This window comes from Myzus persicae, unplaced genomic scaffold (assembly GCF_001856785.1).
Source record: "Myzus persicae strain clone G006 unplaced genomic scaffold, MPER_G0061.0, whole genome shotgun sequence".
NCBI classification, from domain to species: Eukaryota; Metazoa; Arthropoda; class Insecta; order Hemiptera; family Aphididae; genus Myzus; species Myzus persicae.
The window spans coordinates 1,107,033-1,125,984 of record NW_019101024.1 but is presented as its reverse complement, the minus strand read 5'-3'; the positions used below and the strand labels follow the sequence as shown (position 1 = coordinate 1,125,984).

Below are 18,952 nucleotides of genomic sequence, written 5' to 3'. Positions count from 1 at the left end.
TAACCACACAATAATGATGATTATTGTAATTACCTATTTTAATTTATAATAATACATTTTAAATATAACTTTGTATAAATTAATATTCGCCAATAAGGAATAATGGAATAAAACAATTTTTAATTGGGAAATGTGTATATTATGTTAGCCTTAGTATGTATTGGTTATATTTATTATACAACACAAATAGTAAAGAAATTGAAATAAAATGATGAAGCAAATGAATTTAAGGATACGATGGTAGATAACCTAACCTATTATTGACAGACAATAAAATAACATAATGCCACTTGATAAAATGTGTAGGAAGCTACTTATATTACCTATACACTATACAGTTATATAGTTACGAGTTATTAAAGGTAGGCATTTCATACTTGAATTTGGCTATTAAGTACCTAGGTAGTTGTTAATAATAAACTATAAAGTATACATAATATACAGATCATAAACATAATTTGTTTACAATTATTTTTATTAATACAGTGAAACCTCTATTATCCGGGGTTCGTTTTTATTTTGCCAATATATACCTAATATAATATGTGTACAATATTGCATAAACTATTAAGTATAAAACTTATTAAATTATTTTATAACGTATGCATAGTATTTTATACTCAGAATAATCAAAAATACAATCATTTAATTTAATATTTATTTTATAAATATGAATCTTCTATAATAGTATAATTCTTTATTATTAAATACCTGTAAATGTTCATTAAGTAAATAAGTTTTTGTTGTTTCAATAACTTGTTTAAATCAAATAAAAATATTTTATTAAATAGTAGGTAAATATATATAATATAGATATACTAATTTATATATATTTATTGTATAGGCATATTTCTTAACTGTATTAAAGAAACTATATTCTAATTTATAATATTAGGTTTATTATATAAATATAGTTTAAAATGATTAGGAATTAAGTAATGAGATTATAATTTCTATACAAAGTACATAATAACATTCATATTTAAATTGCATTATTATTACCTATTAAACAAATTAAATATTACTATCAATAAAAGACACATAAATAATTTAAATATAGGTTAGGCAACACATATAATATAATCCATAAATTATTTGTTAGATTTAAATATTTATATATAAATACATTTTGGCACAAATCATGTAATATAAAATAAAGTTGTAATTTTGTAAATGTGGGCAACATGTAATTATGATGATAACCGCATGCCAATGAAATTAAAAGTAACTAAGTTTTTTTATTCACTATATTTTATTGAGAAGTTATATGAATTTGAGACTTGAGTACCTATAATAAGGGGTTGTAATTCTTGTAACAGTAAACACTCATTATCTTTAAAAGTATGAACGCTTAAAACAATTTTTTTTTCATAATTTTAAGTCATAACATTACTAAATGTTATGAAAAATAGACTATTTTGCTTTTGTAATAATTTTTTAACATTTTATTTTTATAAATAACAGCAAATACTTTAAATTTCCTATTCTGAACAAAAATATCTTTTTGAGAACATCGACGAGTTCATAAAAATTAAATTTCAAAGTAGTTAATTAGTTGTCAGTATTTACAGCTTTGTGGATGAATTATGATTATATATGATTATAAGTAGTTGGACCAACATTTTTTAGGGTAATCCTACAGTGCTACTCCACTTTGCTTATCTATAAGCATTATATAGTAAATACCTACTTATAAGACAGTATAAGTTATAACATTAATAACTTGTTAGTTGTTTGAAAATACATTTTTAAACATGGTAAGTATTTCACTCGGGAAAAAAATGTTTAGGTACCCATCTATGTCAATCAAAACAGTAAAAAACTTTTTGAAAATTGTAACGATATAATTGTTTGCTAAACATTTTTTGTTTAATAATTACATCAAATTATGAAAAAAAAATGTTTGCAGTGTTTATACTTGTTGAGGTAATGAGTAATTGTACTGTTAAAAGAATAATCCTGTATATAAGTATATATTTATATATTATACCTCAAGTTTTAAAATTCTTTGTGTGTACTTCAATGATATACATTAATTTGATAAATGCCATAAGCTATAAATTGCATCAAAAGAATCAACAAAAATGATTATCTGGTATCTGAAATTGAAACCAAATATTCTACCTATCTTATCATGCATTAGTTTTAAATTGTAGGTAATAAAATGAATTATTTTTATAGCAAATTGTCAAACTGTGCATGAACAATATATTATAGTGTTTAAAAATCTAGGAAAAGAAAAAATTGAATTTGAATAAAAATATTATAATAATTAAAAGATACTTAATAGATACCTAGTAGGTACAATAATGTATCATGTATATTAAATAATTCAAATAGTTAAACATCTCATTGGTTATGGTGATTTTTTGAATTTTTATTTATAGATTGGCGTCCATTTAAATAGAACTTTATACGGATCTCAAGTTAATTCATTTTTGTTAAAATGCTTTTATGATTGAGCATAGGCGTGCGCTGATAGGATTTGAAATGTATATTAAGTATTATATTATGCTCACATTATTGTTAAAGGTAACTTCAGATTATAATTGGTCCTTAATATTAATTTTGTTTTTTATTTAATAATAATAATTGTATATATAATAATATGATATTGTTATTTTCAAGTATAATTCATTTTAGTAACCATCACAGTCTTTTTATTAGAATAAATCTGATTGTTTAATGTCAATAAGAATTTAATAATTATAATTTATAATTAATTAGACGCAATATCCAATTAATAACTAAATGGAAGTTTTTGTTTAAATAAAACCAAGGTTAAGGCTAATGCGCACGCCTATGAACTTGGAGTTCTCTCAGATCAAGTTTTGTCAGAACCAACTAGATCGCTAGATCCAATGGAGCTAATAGTCGAGCTGGAACCATGATGTGTGCCTGAACTCTGCACCGACATGGTTCTTTCAGCCGTTACGGTGCCAATTGTACTACTGATGCCCATCAGTCCATGATAATTACCCATTCTCAAGGCCCTCTTCAGTTTGTCGGGATCGACACAGGAGGGGTCTGCCTAGAACAATAACATCATGAGCACTTATTCACGAACCAATAGATCTTGAGTAGGTACTTAAATAACCCTATTTTATTGAAATTTGTTGCGCACCTGATACGCTAATGATGTCATGATCACTTCGTATGGAACCAGTTTTAAAGGTTCCACTTCATTCATCAGCACATTAGCCGGTATTTTGTGATATTGAATGGATGACATGAAGTTTTCCACAAAAACTTCTTTCCAGTCAACATTTGAATTTGTATCACCATATTTCATTGTCCACATTAGTGCAGCCTTGATAATACAATTATTATATTGGGGTTAGTGATAATTTTGAATATAAAGTACATAACTACAAAAGGTACCTGAAATTTAGTGAATTCGTCTGCCTTCAGTTCATCTCTGCTTAATATTAGCCGGACCACGTGTAGTGGTAATAAAGCGAATGATCCGAGGTTTAACACTTCGTTTCCATGTTCGTCTACGAACTCCAAAACCTATTTGACGTTAGAGTTGAAAATCGGGCCGTCCAAATAAAGTGAAACGTATTTCGCAGCAAGAGAAAATATAATAAATTACCTTCTGAACGAGGCTTTTAGTACATTTGTATTGAATATACCGCTCTGCTGATGACAAGAGTGCGCAGACAGTGTCCACATTTATACAGCACTGAACGAAGCCCGTGCACGCCTTCCGTAGATCTTCCAGGCCATAATAGTCCGCCGCGTTCAGTACTCCTAAGCGTATAAGATATCACCAAAAATTCAATTTATTTGAGTAATCGTTTTTAAAATACACTCGTGTCTTATAATGCTATAGCAGTAAAAAAAAGTCTGTACATTAGCATAAAAGACTCATGTGAAGTATAAAATTGTAAATCTTTAAAATATAAATAAAAAGATAAACACTTGAATATGTGTTAAAAAGTACCTATATAGAATATCATTATTATGCATATTTCATTTCGCTCACCCAATAATGTTCTAGGTTGCAAAGTTACACAGCCAGTATGTATATATTCAATTAGTTGGCGAAATACGTCTGGTTCGAATTCATCAACTACGACTGTTTGATGTTGATTGGATTGAGTCTAAATAATATAAATTATGTTGAAATAAAAAAAAAATACAATAGTCGAATTGTTTTTATGGAATTAAATCTATTTTCGTCAACTAAAGTTTAAACACAATTGGGTTGTCACAAAACTTGGCATAATTTAATACTTATTTCATTTTAGTAGGTACTAGGGACCTTCTTAATTTTAATGCTAAATCAAATTACAAATTATAATCATACTTGTGTATTGGCATTTTTTACATTGAGAAGCGGTTCACTGCTTCGTTTTAGAAATGTAGGCCGTCTTAGTTTTGTGGTTTCTTTAGGTAAAACTTCTTTTTTTCTTTGTGGGCTCGGTGGCTGGTACAACATTTTATGGAATACTCTAAAAGTACAATATTTAATAAAATATATTGTTATGATGCAAAAAAAATTTTTTTTAGAAAACTGGTTTATTGTGTTACATTTTAATTATATTACAAGGTCCATACAACATATTTATTAATTAATAATTATATTTGTATATATATATATTAATTAAAATGTAGTAATGGACAATCATTGTATACTTAATTATTTTCGAACTCTTGTAATATTAACGTATTGGTATTATAGGTTAGGTGTATGAAAGGCTTATAAATTATAATATATTATAAGGCAAAATGAATACTTCCGGTTTTTCAATAAGCCATAATATTAGGAAACAGTGTAATAATTAATTGGTCATTAATAACTATTACTTAATAAACATTTAACTATCAAGTATTAAGCTTAATGTTTAATATTATTATTTATCGATGATTCAAAACATATATTTATACATAATTTATTTTAATTTTTATTTATTTATCTTTTCATTATCAATAATGTATTTATAAAGTAAAACTTTTAAAACGTTTTCCTATTACAATTATATTTATTACAAGATTAAAAATAACAAAACTAAATTTAATTTGTTAGATAATAATACATATCGTGGTAGGTATAATAAATAAAACAAAATATTATTGTTGATGTATGGAAATTATAATATAAATATAAAAAGACCTAAGTTAAATATTGTATTCAATATTTATTTTAAACATTAACATAGCGTTAACTTCATGATTCTTTGATACTCGACTTTTAATTTTTTTGTGATTGTTGAACTTATACAATATATTTAAATATTATATATCTTATATTCATTAAATGATAAGTATACCATACCTATAATATGGCTATATATTTCTAATTAAATTTTCATAATGATGTAAGCGTTTACAAAATAATTACTCAATCATTGCCATGCGGTTGTGAGTAACACTGTAGCTTTAGCATTTTATTCCGGAATTCTTCGTTGGGGGTTTTCTGGGGGAAATATTCAGCAATTCAAAGACCTCACTTCCATTAATTGCTCGTAGAAACAGTTTCGCGCAAGGAAGACCGCCTAGGCGAACATAAGACTTCAAATTTACAACAATATAGCAATAATATTCATTGTGATGTTTTCTGAAATGTCTATATTTTTTTAATTACAACGGTGGTGGACTAATGATATCGACTAACGATAATATAATTAGATACAAATTAACCGATTTCAAGATTTAACCCCCCTGCGGCCCTGCCACCTCACAAAAAATTTACTCCACTGCACCTAACTCGGTCCTATAGGCTATAAGTACTACTGAAGTTAGCCCAAATCATTGATTAAATCTACATATCAATAACATATTATTTAATCGATGCCTAGGATACAGAGTCCAGAGCACATACCTATGAAATAAATAATTTTTTTTTATTACAATCTTTATTCATTTTGACTTTTAACAAGAAATCCCGAAGCGTGATTATTTACTGTATGAAAATTATTAACAATACAAATTTAATTGATTTCTGTACAGCTAATTTCTTCTGAAACTGAAAGCTCATTTGAACAAATAGAAGATAAGATTATATATTTATATTGTTCAATCATGTCACGTATAAAATTAAAATAAAAATATTGTAATATTTTCGGTATTTAAATTATCAAAAACTAAAAATAGTATGATACAACAACATTATTACAAAATCAATTTTTATTAACATTTTTTACAGGAAGTTTACTAAATTCGTTTAAAAATCAATGTGTATTTGGTGTACACGTGTTCCTATTTTCAAATATAAATGAATAAAACCAAGAAAAAAATGATACGTTCTTAAAATTCCGACCATGCATCATTGCTAAAGACACCCCCGAGTTATGTAAGCAAGATAATAATTCTTAGAATATTATTATATTATTGTGTTGACATGTTTTAAAATAGTTAAAAAAAAACTGTTATTTAAGTAGGTATTAAACATTGTGTATTGTTTTGATAGTACCGCGTTCTTGTTTTGATATCTATTCTATTGATATGTTTACGTAATCATATCAATGTTATACACTAATATTTTCTACTCGTTATATCATAATTAGGGCTTAGATTTTAATGAATTGTGTCTTTATTTGTCTACAATGCGATTAATAGCTGTTGTGGGACACAAATCAGTAACAACCAATATTGGTCAGTAGGTGTTACATTGTAATCGCGTTTATTTAGCTGATTTCATACTCTGGTTTACTCGATAAGTGTTGAAAAAATGCTGGTGTCATTTTTAAGGACACTATTGTGGTTAAAATGCATATTTATTATTTTTTTAGAACATTTTTGTATATTTTGTATGACATTTAAATCCGGGCCTTGAAATAGCACGTTTAATAATTATGGACTTTATTACTATGGTTTATGTCTATGGGATATATTAAAATTTTAAACGTGGGCGGGTACCTAAATATTAACCACTTAAAAACCTTCTCAGATTTAGGAAGCGACAAAACCCCGCACACAGCTGTTCCAGCTGTTCCATCTTTGTTTGTAGGGCCATATAGTTTTTCAAGTTATTTTATCTTTTATCTATATGACTAAATTGTTTTTATCGAATAATTTTAAATTTTTAAACTGATGGCCACATGTATTTAGTAAAATAATAAGTAAAATATATTTTGACCTTATCTAAATTATTACCTAAATAATAAAATTCTACGAAATTATTACCTCCTATAGACCTATACTATTATTATGAGATTCATTATGCATTGAACAACTACACTATGTTGGAAATTTACGTAGGTATTATTTTATCTATTCGCTTATTACCTACCTATATGTCTAAAAGCTTGTAACCCGTTCCACGAATTCATGATTTACACACTACAGTGTATACAGTAGGTTACACATCGTTAATTATTGTTGATTAGCTTGTCAGTATATGGTACATAGGTTCTACATACTATAATGTTATATTATTTAGTATGTAGCAACTAGTATGTAGTAGTATAAACAATAGAGGTGAGGTAAGGTATAGATTTCCTTAAACGCCTTTGGTTTAGAGGCTTCTATAGTTGTATCTATTTATTCTTGTTTATATTTCTGTTAGACTTAAAATACATATTTTTCCTTTTTATAAAGTGCTGTATATAGTGCCCTTGTATATTGTTGTTCTTATATTATTTATGCAGCATTCAGCCACCAATAAGTGGAAAGTGGATCGTGGGTATTGCCTGATTAATATTATATTATATCATTGGTTTTGATGAAGAAAAATCTAACAAATATACTTCCATAAAATATTTATTATAATATTATTATTTACTACGTACATTATTATTCTACATATGTAAATAGAATAATATTATAAGATTATTAATATAGTGAAATTCCAAAATCAATATCATATAATATTTAAATATTATATATTAATATAGATAAATACATTTAGATTATAGTATAGTAGCATAGTAGCTACATTTATTTTAAATACTATTGGACAAAAAACATTTAAAAATCTAAAAATCTTACCGACTTCTTGCAGCTAAGACTGCTTTTACAGCACACACTGGTTCTCTCGTATCGCCGACCAAAAAAGTTACATCACATAATTCGGGCATACTGGCCAGAAACGCCATGTCGTCAGCTAGGCCATTTTTGTTTTCGAACACACTCTGGTCAAGCTCGTCGTCGGTCGATTCCATGTCTCCTTGTAGTCTCATAATTTACCACATATCTATAGGAAATGAAGAAACCAATCATTTATAACTTGCAATAGCAACACCTAGCTATTGTTTTAACCCACTGGGACACTTCCCACCCAAATTAATTGAATATTGATCTATAATTTATCGTACATTTAGTGATTACTGATTATCAGTAATTAGAGTTTTTCTGTTTTCGTCACATTAAAATCAGTATATAACCACGAAAGTGGTACCTACCCACTATATTATACGAGGATTACTCGTATTCAAAAGTTGGTCTGGTCAGCATTAAAGTTAAATTGGACCTACATTCTTAAGTGTGGAAGTACTCAAGTACCTACCTATGTTGTATACAGACATAAAATTGTACCTATACATGTATATTGTATACCCATTACGGCATTACCCTCTATGATAAATAGTTCGTTTTACTTTTAATATATTTAAGTAATGTAGGTATGTAGCAGAGATCGCTAATATTTTATAACATTTTCGTTTTATTGACAGCCAATGTTTATAGGAGGATAATTATTAGTAAGTAGGTAGTAACACAGTTTTAATAAATATAAGTATAGTTAGTCACTTATTTTTTTTTTTGAAAGTACCTTGAGTATTATACCTACTATTATAAGACAAACATTATATTTTGGTTTTGAGTGGGTTAATTTTTACATTGGTTTTCTAAATTATAAAATAACGTATAAGAGTATGTTCAGTGAGGCCCATTATCTTCTTGAAGAATAAATAATAAAAAAATAATAATAATAATAAGTTGTAATAATTAAAAGTCTGCTATAATATAAAAATTAAACAACATATGAAATTGAGATTTTATTGAACGATAATGTAATATGTCATAGGATGTTATTATTTTTACAAACATCAATACATTATTAATTTTTTTGTTTAGGACAAACGGGAATTTTTAAGGTTTTTCGACAAAATCTTTATTACCTATTTAATAAACGAAAATAAACGAATAACCACAGATCCTTGAAATGTTCATCGAGTGTTTAAATTAGCATTTTCTATGCATATACCATAATTTACAAAAATATGTTTGCTCGGACAAAACGCTTCGAAATTGAATACAAGATTTTTTCATAAGCTTTTAAAGTTCAAATTATTTTGAAATTAGTCAAAATCAGGAAAATGTTAATTTTTAATGTTTTGTTCCACTATCTATCCGATTAAAGTGATAAAGTATTCTTTGTGACATGTTTTCTTTCTTATATATATTTATATACGCAGGTATACCAGCCAACAGGTTGGGGCTGTAAAAATTATTTATGAATTTTAAGTAGATACCTATATGGTTAAAATGTTATCTTACAGCATTAGCTTTCATTAATTTATGTAATTTAAAATTAACAAATGCATTTTTTTTTAACTTGGTTGACATTGCATTTGGCTCTACCACATGCCACATTAATAAATAAAAGCAAGGTCTTCTTGCAATAATAATCGAGTTTAATAAAAATCACAAAGTAAAAAAATTAAAAAAAAATTAATTTAGTGACATTTGATATTACCTACCTGGTATGATAATCGACACAGAAAAAATAAAAGATAGGCAATTGTCCCTACTTTCCCCTTGCAGATGCCATTTGGGACATCAAAGCCTGTGATTGGATTTCATATTTAGATCAAGTGTTGTACCTGCTATACTTAAAAGTATTGTCAATTTGTAAATATAAATAGTAGTATAGCCGTATAGGATATGAATATTATTATGGAGACTAAAGAGAGATGGACTATGCCACTATGGGGTACCTACCTAGTTCTAGTTGTTTAAGTTGTTATGAATTGTATTGTGACGATTATGATAAGTGATAACTAATTCATATTTGATTTATTTTATTTATTTTTATTTTCCTAATAATAATTTAAAATGACCAAAATCCATATTATTATTTTATACTTAATTAGATGTAGGTACTTAGACAATACTCTACCTCACTAAAATTTCAGAGGGGGTCAACATTTTTAACATCAATGTGAGTGGGGGTGGCTTCTATCCTGCACAATTAAAAAACTGAATATTTTTGGCTAAGTCACCAATCATCCCGGTTTCCGCCCATGTTACAAGTCATAGTAGCTACAAGCTACGATATAATAAAATAACTATAATAGCAGTAAACTTATTATTTATATTTTATACGTACGTATTTCAAAATTATCATATGGTCAGACTGATTGTTTATAAGCAAGTGATAGTATTTTTATCACAGATTTCTATAGAGTTATATATATATATATATCCACCTTGATAGTGGTTAATATAGACATCCGTGATATTATGGCACATTATACCCATTGTGTTTTTTACTCGATAGTAGATAAATGAATCATAATAATAATATGATCAACACTGAAAAGTGAACACAATCACAAGCACGGATAAACAAAAACAATCATTATTTAGATATTAATCAGTTCTTGTACCAGTTGTACCCATGGTCAGTGCCCAGTGGCCAGTCTTTAATCGGGATCAAGCTTTTTAGTGTTGCGTTTTTCTAGTTATTTGTGTCACTCAATTGATTTCAAGACTTGGGGTGTAAAATATTGCTGTACAAATATTTTAATACTATGTGGATTCATAGATACCATATTTATATTGGACACTAGTCTATACGAGGTGTAAGTAATAATCTTATAATAATATAATACATCAATATCTAAAGTACACTGAAATTTAGATCATTATTTGTGCATAGGTAATGTAAATAATACATATTTTTACTATAGTTAGAATATTTTTAAGGTAGGTCTTAAGGAGTTAGTTTGTTACAGTATTAGTATGTACATTTAAATCTCTATGGATAATAGCGTTCTGTATTAATTAATATTATTCTACCTTGTGTTTATGACAATATGACCAAATGCAATAACTAATAATCTATGTCTAGGTAAAGTAAGCGCTGTGCATATTTCATAAGTATCTATCTAATTTTCATAATTTTAAGTATTTGTTTTTTATAACCACGAGCAAGTTCTATTTTTTTATTTATTTAGTGGGAAATCTCTTTAAATTAATATTTCAAACTTATGGGTTTGTATAAATATAGGATTTAAAGTTAAACTAAGGTTGGATATATTTTTAAAGTTTAAAATGTATTAATTGTGTATAATAAATTAATAGTAATTACTGACCAAGTGTTTACAAATTACAGCAGCAGGGTTCTTATAGATGGTATATTATATTAGTATTATACATTTAACAAGCAAAGGAATAACAAATCATTAAAAATCCTGAAATTATCTGCTATTTAAAATATACCTAAGTATAAATTTTCAAATATTTATGATTTATAAATAAAATGTGCATTTTGTACTAATAATTTCTACACAACATTTTAAATTTAGTTTATAACTAAACTTAAGAGAATTCCATCCTGTAATTTTCTATCTTTGTCTAACACATGCCTGACAGGATTTTAGAGTGTTCTTTGCCAAGCGTACCAATTGATTTAATGTAGAGTTACGAATTTTAAAAACAGTTTTGAATTTTTCGTTAAGACTACTGAAGATCGATGTTCCCACATTTTTTTGGGGGGGATTTTAATTGCTTCAAAAATTGAAATACAAGATGTAATATGACAATTCTTTAACTACTCTTTTTTAATAGGTATAACATTTTTAGGAATTTAGTGTATAGTATAAACATTTGGGAAAGTTGATCTCCAGTAGACTTGACGACAAATTCAAATTTGTTTTTAGAATTTGTATCACTTAATTAGATTAATTGGTACGTTTAGCAAAGAACACGTCTAAAGGTTGTGTGTGTGTGTGATAGACAAAAACAGAAAATCACTGAATGATATTTCCTTTAATTTAGTTTCTTCAAATATTGTTTTAACATATTTATTTTATTTTCAGAATCTATTAAACTCAAACAAAAAGATGGCACAAGTGTCTACGGTTGAAACTATTACTATCACAAGACCTTTAAAGGTAATCTATTTTATATTATTGATATTTAATGAATTCTATGCTGGGTAAATACATTTTTTGTTGTTGCCGTTTTTTTTTTTATCAAACTAAGATTATTAACAGTACCTAATGTCAGTGTACTTAGTATTTATTATTAGAAGAGGATAATATTGTAGTTTTTGTAATATGACTAATTACTGCCTGCACAGAGAATTGAGGATGTGCCTGGTTATCTCATGACATTTTGTAATTAGAGCCCTAAAAGTTAAGTCCCTAAGTCAGAGGGACTGTTTTACCTGTTGAAACTACAATACTACATAACATGTAATTTTTCTATTTTATGTGATACATTATTATCATGATTATTTTATATTATATATAAAATTAAAAAGGAATTCAATTATTAATATTTAAACATTCAAAATAATTTACTTGAATTTTTAGAAGGGATGCCCACCCCTATGAAATCTATCTGTATTGGTAATTTACTTGGTTAAATAAATAGGAATATGATTTAAAATTTCCGCCAAGAACTTGACATAAAATGCATTAAGCGTTCCATAACTCATAAGGCTCATAATTCATAAATAGATAATTATTTTGTTTTTAAAAATAACTTAAGATTGCTCACAACTAAAAAGTTCTACAAAAATGGTTTTACTATTTTCTTCTTAACAATTTCAAAAAGTATAAACATAATTGAGTTAAGCTTTTACTTAAAGCAATCAATTGTTCACTTGGGATTACAACCAACGCATACTATTAAAATATAATCTAATAAATTTACACTAATAGATAATGTACCATATGCTGCTATACATAATATGATTACTTTATTCAACTGGTAGTTGGGCTAATTTACAAGTTGGCACATTTTTACACATTTATTTTGTAATTATCACAAAATCTAGTTTTAAATTATAAATAAATTATCGTTTTTGGAACAGCATCATAAATGAAATGACTATGTAACGTGCATATGCATAATTATAATATAACAATATAACATTGCTGGTTAAAGTGGGAAAAATGTTGAAGGGGTCTATAGTCACCTACAATTTAGAAGCGTTCTCGAGTTCTTACCAAGGTATTATTAATCTATATTATCTAACTGAACTAAGCCCATAAGTTCTAAACCTAATCGTTTTTTCTTTCACCCACCAATTTGTTCTCAAAATGTTGTTAGTAGGATGTAAAAACAAAAAAAGTAATCCTACCTATACATATTTTGCCTGCTCAATAAAAATAAATTGCATTTCATAGCTTAAAATGTAAAAAAAAAAAATGTATTTTAATTTTAAAGTTGTTTTAATTTTATATATTTTATTATAAACACAAATAAAAACTAATTTATATTGAGTATCACGTTAGTTAATGTCCTGTTAACCGTCACCCTCTGTACCCCCACTTTAACCACTGAATATTATACAGAGATATCTACTACTACTACTACTATTAATAATAATAATAATAATAATACATTGAATCTATTAATTATAATAGTGATAATACTGACTTTGGACCAATTTATTTCCGTCTATAATATCCTGCGGCAGTCGTCGATAATGTATGAACTGTCGTATATAGTGCTGTTAATGATGCTGCAGGAGACTATAAATAGAGGTATACTATTATACTGTGTATGCGGTGTGCGTCCGATTTAGTTCGATCCGTCTGTGGTGTGGTGTGGATGGTAGTTGCGTAACGGCTGTTGTGAATATAGTATTATATATTATAGATATGGTATGAGGAAAGAAAAAAAAATCACAAATTTACGTTGAACTTTGTGGAGTTGCTCTAGATAGGTGTGGGGGCGTGGTTGAATTTTATATTATCGAGAGTCTGGAAGAGATGCGAGTGAAAATATTATTATGCTTATATCTTGGGCTTTGCGGATGGCAATGTAGGGCACGGTAACGTTGCAACGCGAAGGCTGTTGAGTTTTTATAAATATATATATAATAATAAAGATCATCGAATACGTGTATTATTATTATTTATTATCTCCTATATATGTATATTTAAGGTAATAACCAGTAACCACCCTTAGCGGACGTGTAGTCTTCGCGGCGGCGCGTTCGGTAGCCCGTCTCATCGATCGAACCCCCATCCGCTTCGGCGTTCGTCGAAATGGCTTCTTTTACTCGCAAATCGCTGCTAAATTCAATGCGGGGGTCGCGGGTGGGCTAAACTCTCGAGCGTGCGCGTGCCAATCGCCTAGATCCGCGCAGAGAGGGACGATATTATACCGTGTTATTGTACGTGTGTATGTGTGTGTGTGTGTCTGTGTGTGCACGTCTACGTATATTCTTGCGAGTGTTTTTATTGACGTTCCGGATATAGGTAGAGTCCCATAGAGAAATCGAACTTCCGTAGATAATATAGACGGGAACCGAACGCGGACTTACGAAATCAATTTTTTCTCGAAATAGCCACAAATACATATTGTTATATCATTCTGCTCGTTGTTTTTGTGCACGTGCTTGCGGAATATTGTTGACACGCGTATCTTTTGATATACCTACCTCTTATAGTTTTTACTCTTTGTCTTTGTAGTCTTCACACCCGAACTTCGGTAAATTTAATAATATAACCTTCTCTATCTGAATACACACGTTATATTAAACACGCTCGCGTGTGTGTGTAATACATCTTACTATCGATAAAATTGCTCTGGGCATTTTGCCCAGAAACGCGTATACAAGACGGGCCCGCAGTACGGCGGCAAGCTGATCCTGTCACGGACGGCCGTGGATTCTTCGTGGCAAAGGCGCCAAGAACTGTCGCTGCATCCGGCGACGGCGACGGCTGCAGAAACGGAAGACTGGCACGGCAGGTCGATGCAGTCCGACAAGGGTTACAGTGCTCAGGTTAGGACGAAGTATAAAGGGCCGGCCGCGGCAGGGCTATTTATGTTTACACTTACTTGCAGACCTACCTGCAGTTATTGTCGGTAATTGGGTTTAATACATAACCCGACCAGAGAGTGATGGTGATTTGAGGTGGACGAGGCAAACAGGTCATGCAGTTTCCCCTCTCTATAAGACCAAAATAGTATGATAGTTATTATCTGTAGACTGTAGGACTGTAGGACCAAAAGCGCATGATGGTTATTGTTTTTAGGATCAGTTAACGATTTGAAAACCTACCCAAGAAAAATATAGTTTTTGATTCGCGCATTTTGATAAGTCATTTGATTTTTCACTTGGTATTTATTCTATTGAAATGAATTTCGTCCCTTACTGCAATACTGCTGTCTGCTGTGAAATAATATAAAAGTGTTAAACAATTGTAAAATGAAACTAAGTTTATTGATGAATTTGGGTAGGTAAATATTTTTTTTCTATTTATTATTGATATATTGAATTTGTTTATTAATTATTTTGTTTTAAATATATTTTTTTGATCTAGGTACTTACTTACTTGTTGATTGTAATTAACAATAACAATTTATAAAACAAAATACCAAAGTGTTAAATAAATAATACTATACCTATGTATTTACCCAATAAATATGTTTTGATGTTAAAAATAATTAAAAAAAATAAATTTTATAATATTATATCTTGTTTGTTCGATTTTAGAACTTATATAGGTAATTAATAGTATGTTTTGTTTTAACAGGTGATCGCTTTGATATGTGGTCTAATTGTAATTGTTCTGATGCTACTGACATTGACATCCACTGATTGGTTATTGTCAGCCGGTTGGCGTCAAGGTTTGTTTTCTCATTGCATTGCGGTGAATGCTCCTACACCATTACCATTTAATGTGCCTGATAACGGTCCAGATTGTTATCCAACACGTGAAGTTGGTATGTATCAGGTTTCATTTTGTTCACCTATCCAATTTTAACTAATTGTTTGTAATAAATTAGGATACATAAGAGTAGCTGCAGCTTTGTGTATAGTTACTTTGGTCACAGACATAGTGGCTACTCTTTTAACGGGGCTTGGGTTGAGAAGCAAAGATCAACGGACCAAATACAAATTCTACAGAGTAGCTGTTTACGTTATGTTACTTGCATGTATGTTTATTGTATACCTTTAATAATCTTAATAACTGTGTCTTATAATCCATTGTTATTAACTCTAGTATGTTTTGTTTACAGTATTGTCCTTATTGATAGCGTTGATTGTGTATCCAGTATGTTTTGCGGCTGAATTAAATTTAGGGAACCGCACTGTATGGGAGTTTGGATGGGCCTATGGCGTTGGATGGGGTGCCGGAATATTTTTGTTCGGTGCTGTTGTGTTGCTGTTATGCAACAAAGAATCGGAAGAAATCTACTATAAAGAACGTAAAGTGACATCGTCCGCCTAGTGTGCGGCGCCCCTGCCTGACGTAGTACTTTAGTGACCTTCCGCCGTTGGTGGGACGACGGGCAGGGTGATCTTATCATTCTTATGGTAAGACAGTCATTACCATGATTTACTAACTAACACGTCATACATGTCAAAAATCATCTTACATCATTGGTTTTTGACAGTAAATAACTATTCTGGTGGGGGAATATTTGCTTTGCGCACATTATACTATATAAAATTGTAAAAGATTCTTTCAGTAATCATAATCAAATTAGCATTAGGTTATTTTTTTTTTATAGATAGTTGAATGATGAATTTTTTTCATATTTTAACCATAATAACTTGAGATTTTTGTGTATCAAGTGAAAAATTAAGATAGATTTTTATATTAACTTAATAATTATTAACATGTGATTGTGGTAGTTTATTCAAATTATCAACATTATTGTTTATGACTTACACTTATGAGTATCATATAAATTAAATTTACTTAAAAATTAAAACATTTCTCATTGTTCCAAATTAGCAATGAGTTTGACCTATAATTTCTATTATTAATTAAAGTTTAAAAATTGTATTATAGTTATTAGTAAACATACCGATAACACCATGTAAAAAGAATACTACTTTTGTGTAACACGAGTTCTTTTATAATGTATTATCTGATGAAGTGTAATAAGTAATAACATGTTCATATCTAATATTACCTATTGTTAAAATATTTAAATTTAGTAGTAGCAAAAACAAATGTAAATATTATAATATTTTGTATATCATACTATGTTCCGGCTTGTGTCTTACACAAGCAGTAGCCAAAGAGAGTTGACCCTGCCAAAGACAAAAAATGAACAAAAAACTTCCTGTTTAATTAACATTCCTATATGCATATAATTTCTATATTTTGTTGATTGTATATAGTACGTTGTCACCCTTACCTTGTTAAAGACTATCCCGTTATATATTTACCAGTGTTTATTTTCCCGTTGATTTTTTTATACAAAGCATTTTATTAATATATTATTGTATTCTTGTCTATTATTATAATTTTTATTAAATATAAATTAGTAACACACAATAGATTTTATATTAGTGTATGTATAACAATTATTTCATATTTATGAGAAATGATAATCTCCAACATAATAATATGCTATTATTTAAAGTTATTTTTAACTATGTATATTAAGGATCTTTGTTAAAATTACATATCTTTAAATGAGCTGTTTTTATAGTGCTCCTAATTTATTTTACCCTTAAGATTTACAGATCAGCCGTCCATCCTAATATATCTCTTCCTTTAAAAAATGTATTTTATGTTATTTGCACATTTTGTTACAATTTATTTGCTATGGTTCTATTATACATAATTGTAGGAACATTAATTTTTGTTTTCATTTACTAAATTAGCTGTATCAAATAATATTTTTAGGACATATTATATTATTCTTTCTTATAATGTACACAATTGCATTTTTCTTCCAAATGAATGTTGTAAGTATTAAAATAAATATAACATTAACTGCAATTTTTAATTTCAAAGATTTATGTTCGTACCTTTTAATTATAGTAAAAGTTCAATTTTCCTAATATTATTTTGTCAGTGTATTGTCATAAAAACATAGGGGTCATTTAACACCTTGAATTTTCACCAACAATTAAAGTAAAGCTTGGATGCAGTAGAGCGTGTTCTAGCCACCCTTAACCAGCCTGGTTAAATTTGATTAGACCAATCAGGACACTAGGACAGGCAGCCGGTCTGCCCTGATAATTGTGGCATTAATAGACTAACCTAACCAGGATAAGCTGGATATCATAAGCTTTACCGGGAATTGACTACAAAAGACTTTAGTGACAGTCATATTATTCACTTAAATAGTAATTACCGGAACCCAAAAATCAAATTATTGTAAAAGGACAATTTTTTTTTACACATTTTGACAAAATTGAATATGTAAACAAACATCAATGATTTTAGCTATAAAAAATATATTCGAGGGACTTGAAATGTTTTAGTTTATAGATATTATTATATTTTACTATACACAATGACATTTTCAAAATATTTATACTCATTTTAAGCTATTGCAGTTGCAGGATTTTTCCTTGAGTGAGCCAATTATGTGTTTACACCATGAACTAAGATAATATGAACTGGAAACAATACTCATTGCCACATATACGGCCAGAAATTCCGTAGAGGGGAATTAGGAGGTTACAGTGCCACTAGCATAGGCACAATTTGGCCTACAAGTTTACTTTATCCTGTGCCTAATAATTCTCATAGTCCTATACATTTATTTAATCTTTTATCGATGCTCCTATGAGTCTTATGTATTAACGTTTATAGATTTATGCTAAATGCAAACCCCTTATAATAAAATAATAATTATAATAATTCACCACCAGATTCATGGTGATCTGTCAATTTCCTTTGACAAAATCATGGATACGCGCCATCATGCTGTGGTTGGATATTATTCTTGGTGAAATCCATACCAAAATTTATCTTTAAAATTAATACCACAAATGTTTTGAAAATGTCTAAAGAATACTCAGTATTGAAGAGACAATAATAAATCAATAAATTAAAAATTACACAAT

General features: G+C 28.5%; 2 protein-coding genes across 5 annotated transcripts; one reads left to right on the top strand and one right to left on the bottom strand.

Annotated features, from left to right (window-relative positions):
* Positions 1 to 2,256: 2,256 nt before the first annotated feature.
* On the bottom strand, positions 2,257 to 14,135 carry LOC111027377 (serine-enriched protein). 3 transcript variants are annotated; one of them, XM_022305747.1, is made up of 9 exons: positions 13,821 to 14,135; positions 13,561 to 13,752; positions 7,936 to 8,140; positions 4,313 to 4,457; positions 3,989 to 4,106; positions 3,596 to 3,753; positions 3,382 to 3,513; positions 3,125 to 3,310; positions 2,257 to 3,031 (listed from the first exon to the last, which is right to left on the bottom strand). In XM_022305747.1, exons 3-9 carry the CDS (start codon positions 8,124 to 8,126, stop codon positions 2,825 to 2,827), a joined length of 1,137 nt encoding a protein of 378 aa, XP_022161439.1. In that variant the 5' UTR covers positions 8,127 to 8,140; positions 13,561 to 13,752; positions 13,821 to 14,135; the 3' UTR covers positions 2,257 to 2,824. The 3 variants fall into 3 exon arrangements, with proteins under 3 accessions (XP_022161439.1, XP_022161438.1, XP_022161440.1); XM_022305746.1 differs by having other exon boundaries at positions 13,561 to 14,135; XM_022305748.1 differs by having other exon boundaries at positions 2,880 to 3,027; positions 13,561 to 14,135.
* On the top strand, positions 10,413 to 17,608 carry LOC111027379 (transmembrane protein 47). 2 transcript variants are annotated; one of them, XM_022305749.1, is made up of 5 exons: positions 10,413 to 10,751; positions 11,991 to 12,065; positions 15,669 to 15,858; positions 15,922 to 16,071; positions 16,156 to 17,608. In XM_022305749.1, exons 2-5 carry the CDS (start codon positions 12,015 to 12,017, stop codon positions 16,365 to 16,367), a joined length of 603 nt encoding a protein of 200 aa, XP_022161441.1. In that variant the 5' UTR covers positions 10,413 to 10,751; positions 11,991 to 12,014; the 3' UTR covers positions 16,368 to 17,608. The 2 variants fall into 2 exon arrangements, with proteins under 2 accessions (XP_022161441.1, XP_022161442.1); XM_022305750.1 differs by lacking the exons at positions 10,413 to 10,751; positions 11,991 to 12,065 and adding an exon at positions 14,371 to 14,914.
* The last annotated feature ends 1,344 nt before the right edge of the window (positions 17,609 to 18,952 follow it).

What these genes read in the sequence shown, in the direction of transcription:
- LOC111027377 (XM_022305746.1), bottom strand. Translation starts at nt 8,126, where the DNA reads ATGAGACTACAAGGAGACATGGAATCGACCGACGACGAGCTTGACCAG. An exon ending in TAAAAAATGCCAATACACAA is followed by an intron (nt 4,107 to 4,312) that starts GTATGATTATAA and finishes TATATTATTTAG; the next exon opens with ACTCAATCCAATCAACATCA. An exon ending in GCAACCTAGAACATTATTGG is followed by an intron (nt 3,754 to 3,988) that starts GTGAGCGAAATG and finishes TTATACGCTTAG; the next exon opens with GAGTACTGAACGCGGCGGAC.
- LOC111027379 (XM_022305749.1), top strand. Translation starts at nt 12,015, where the DNA reads ATGGCACAAGTGTCTACGGTTGAAACTATTACTATCACAAGACCTTTA. An exon ending in CTATCACAAGACCTTTAAAG is followed by an intron (nt 12,066 to 15,668) that starts GTAATCTATTTT and finishes TTGTTTTAACAG; the next exon opens with GTGATCGCTTTGATATGTGG. An exon ending in TTACGTTATGTTACTTGCAT is followed by an intron (nt 16,072 to 16,155) that starts GTATGTTTATTG and finishes TTTTGTTTACAG; the next exon opens with TATTGTCCTTATTGATAGCG.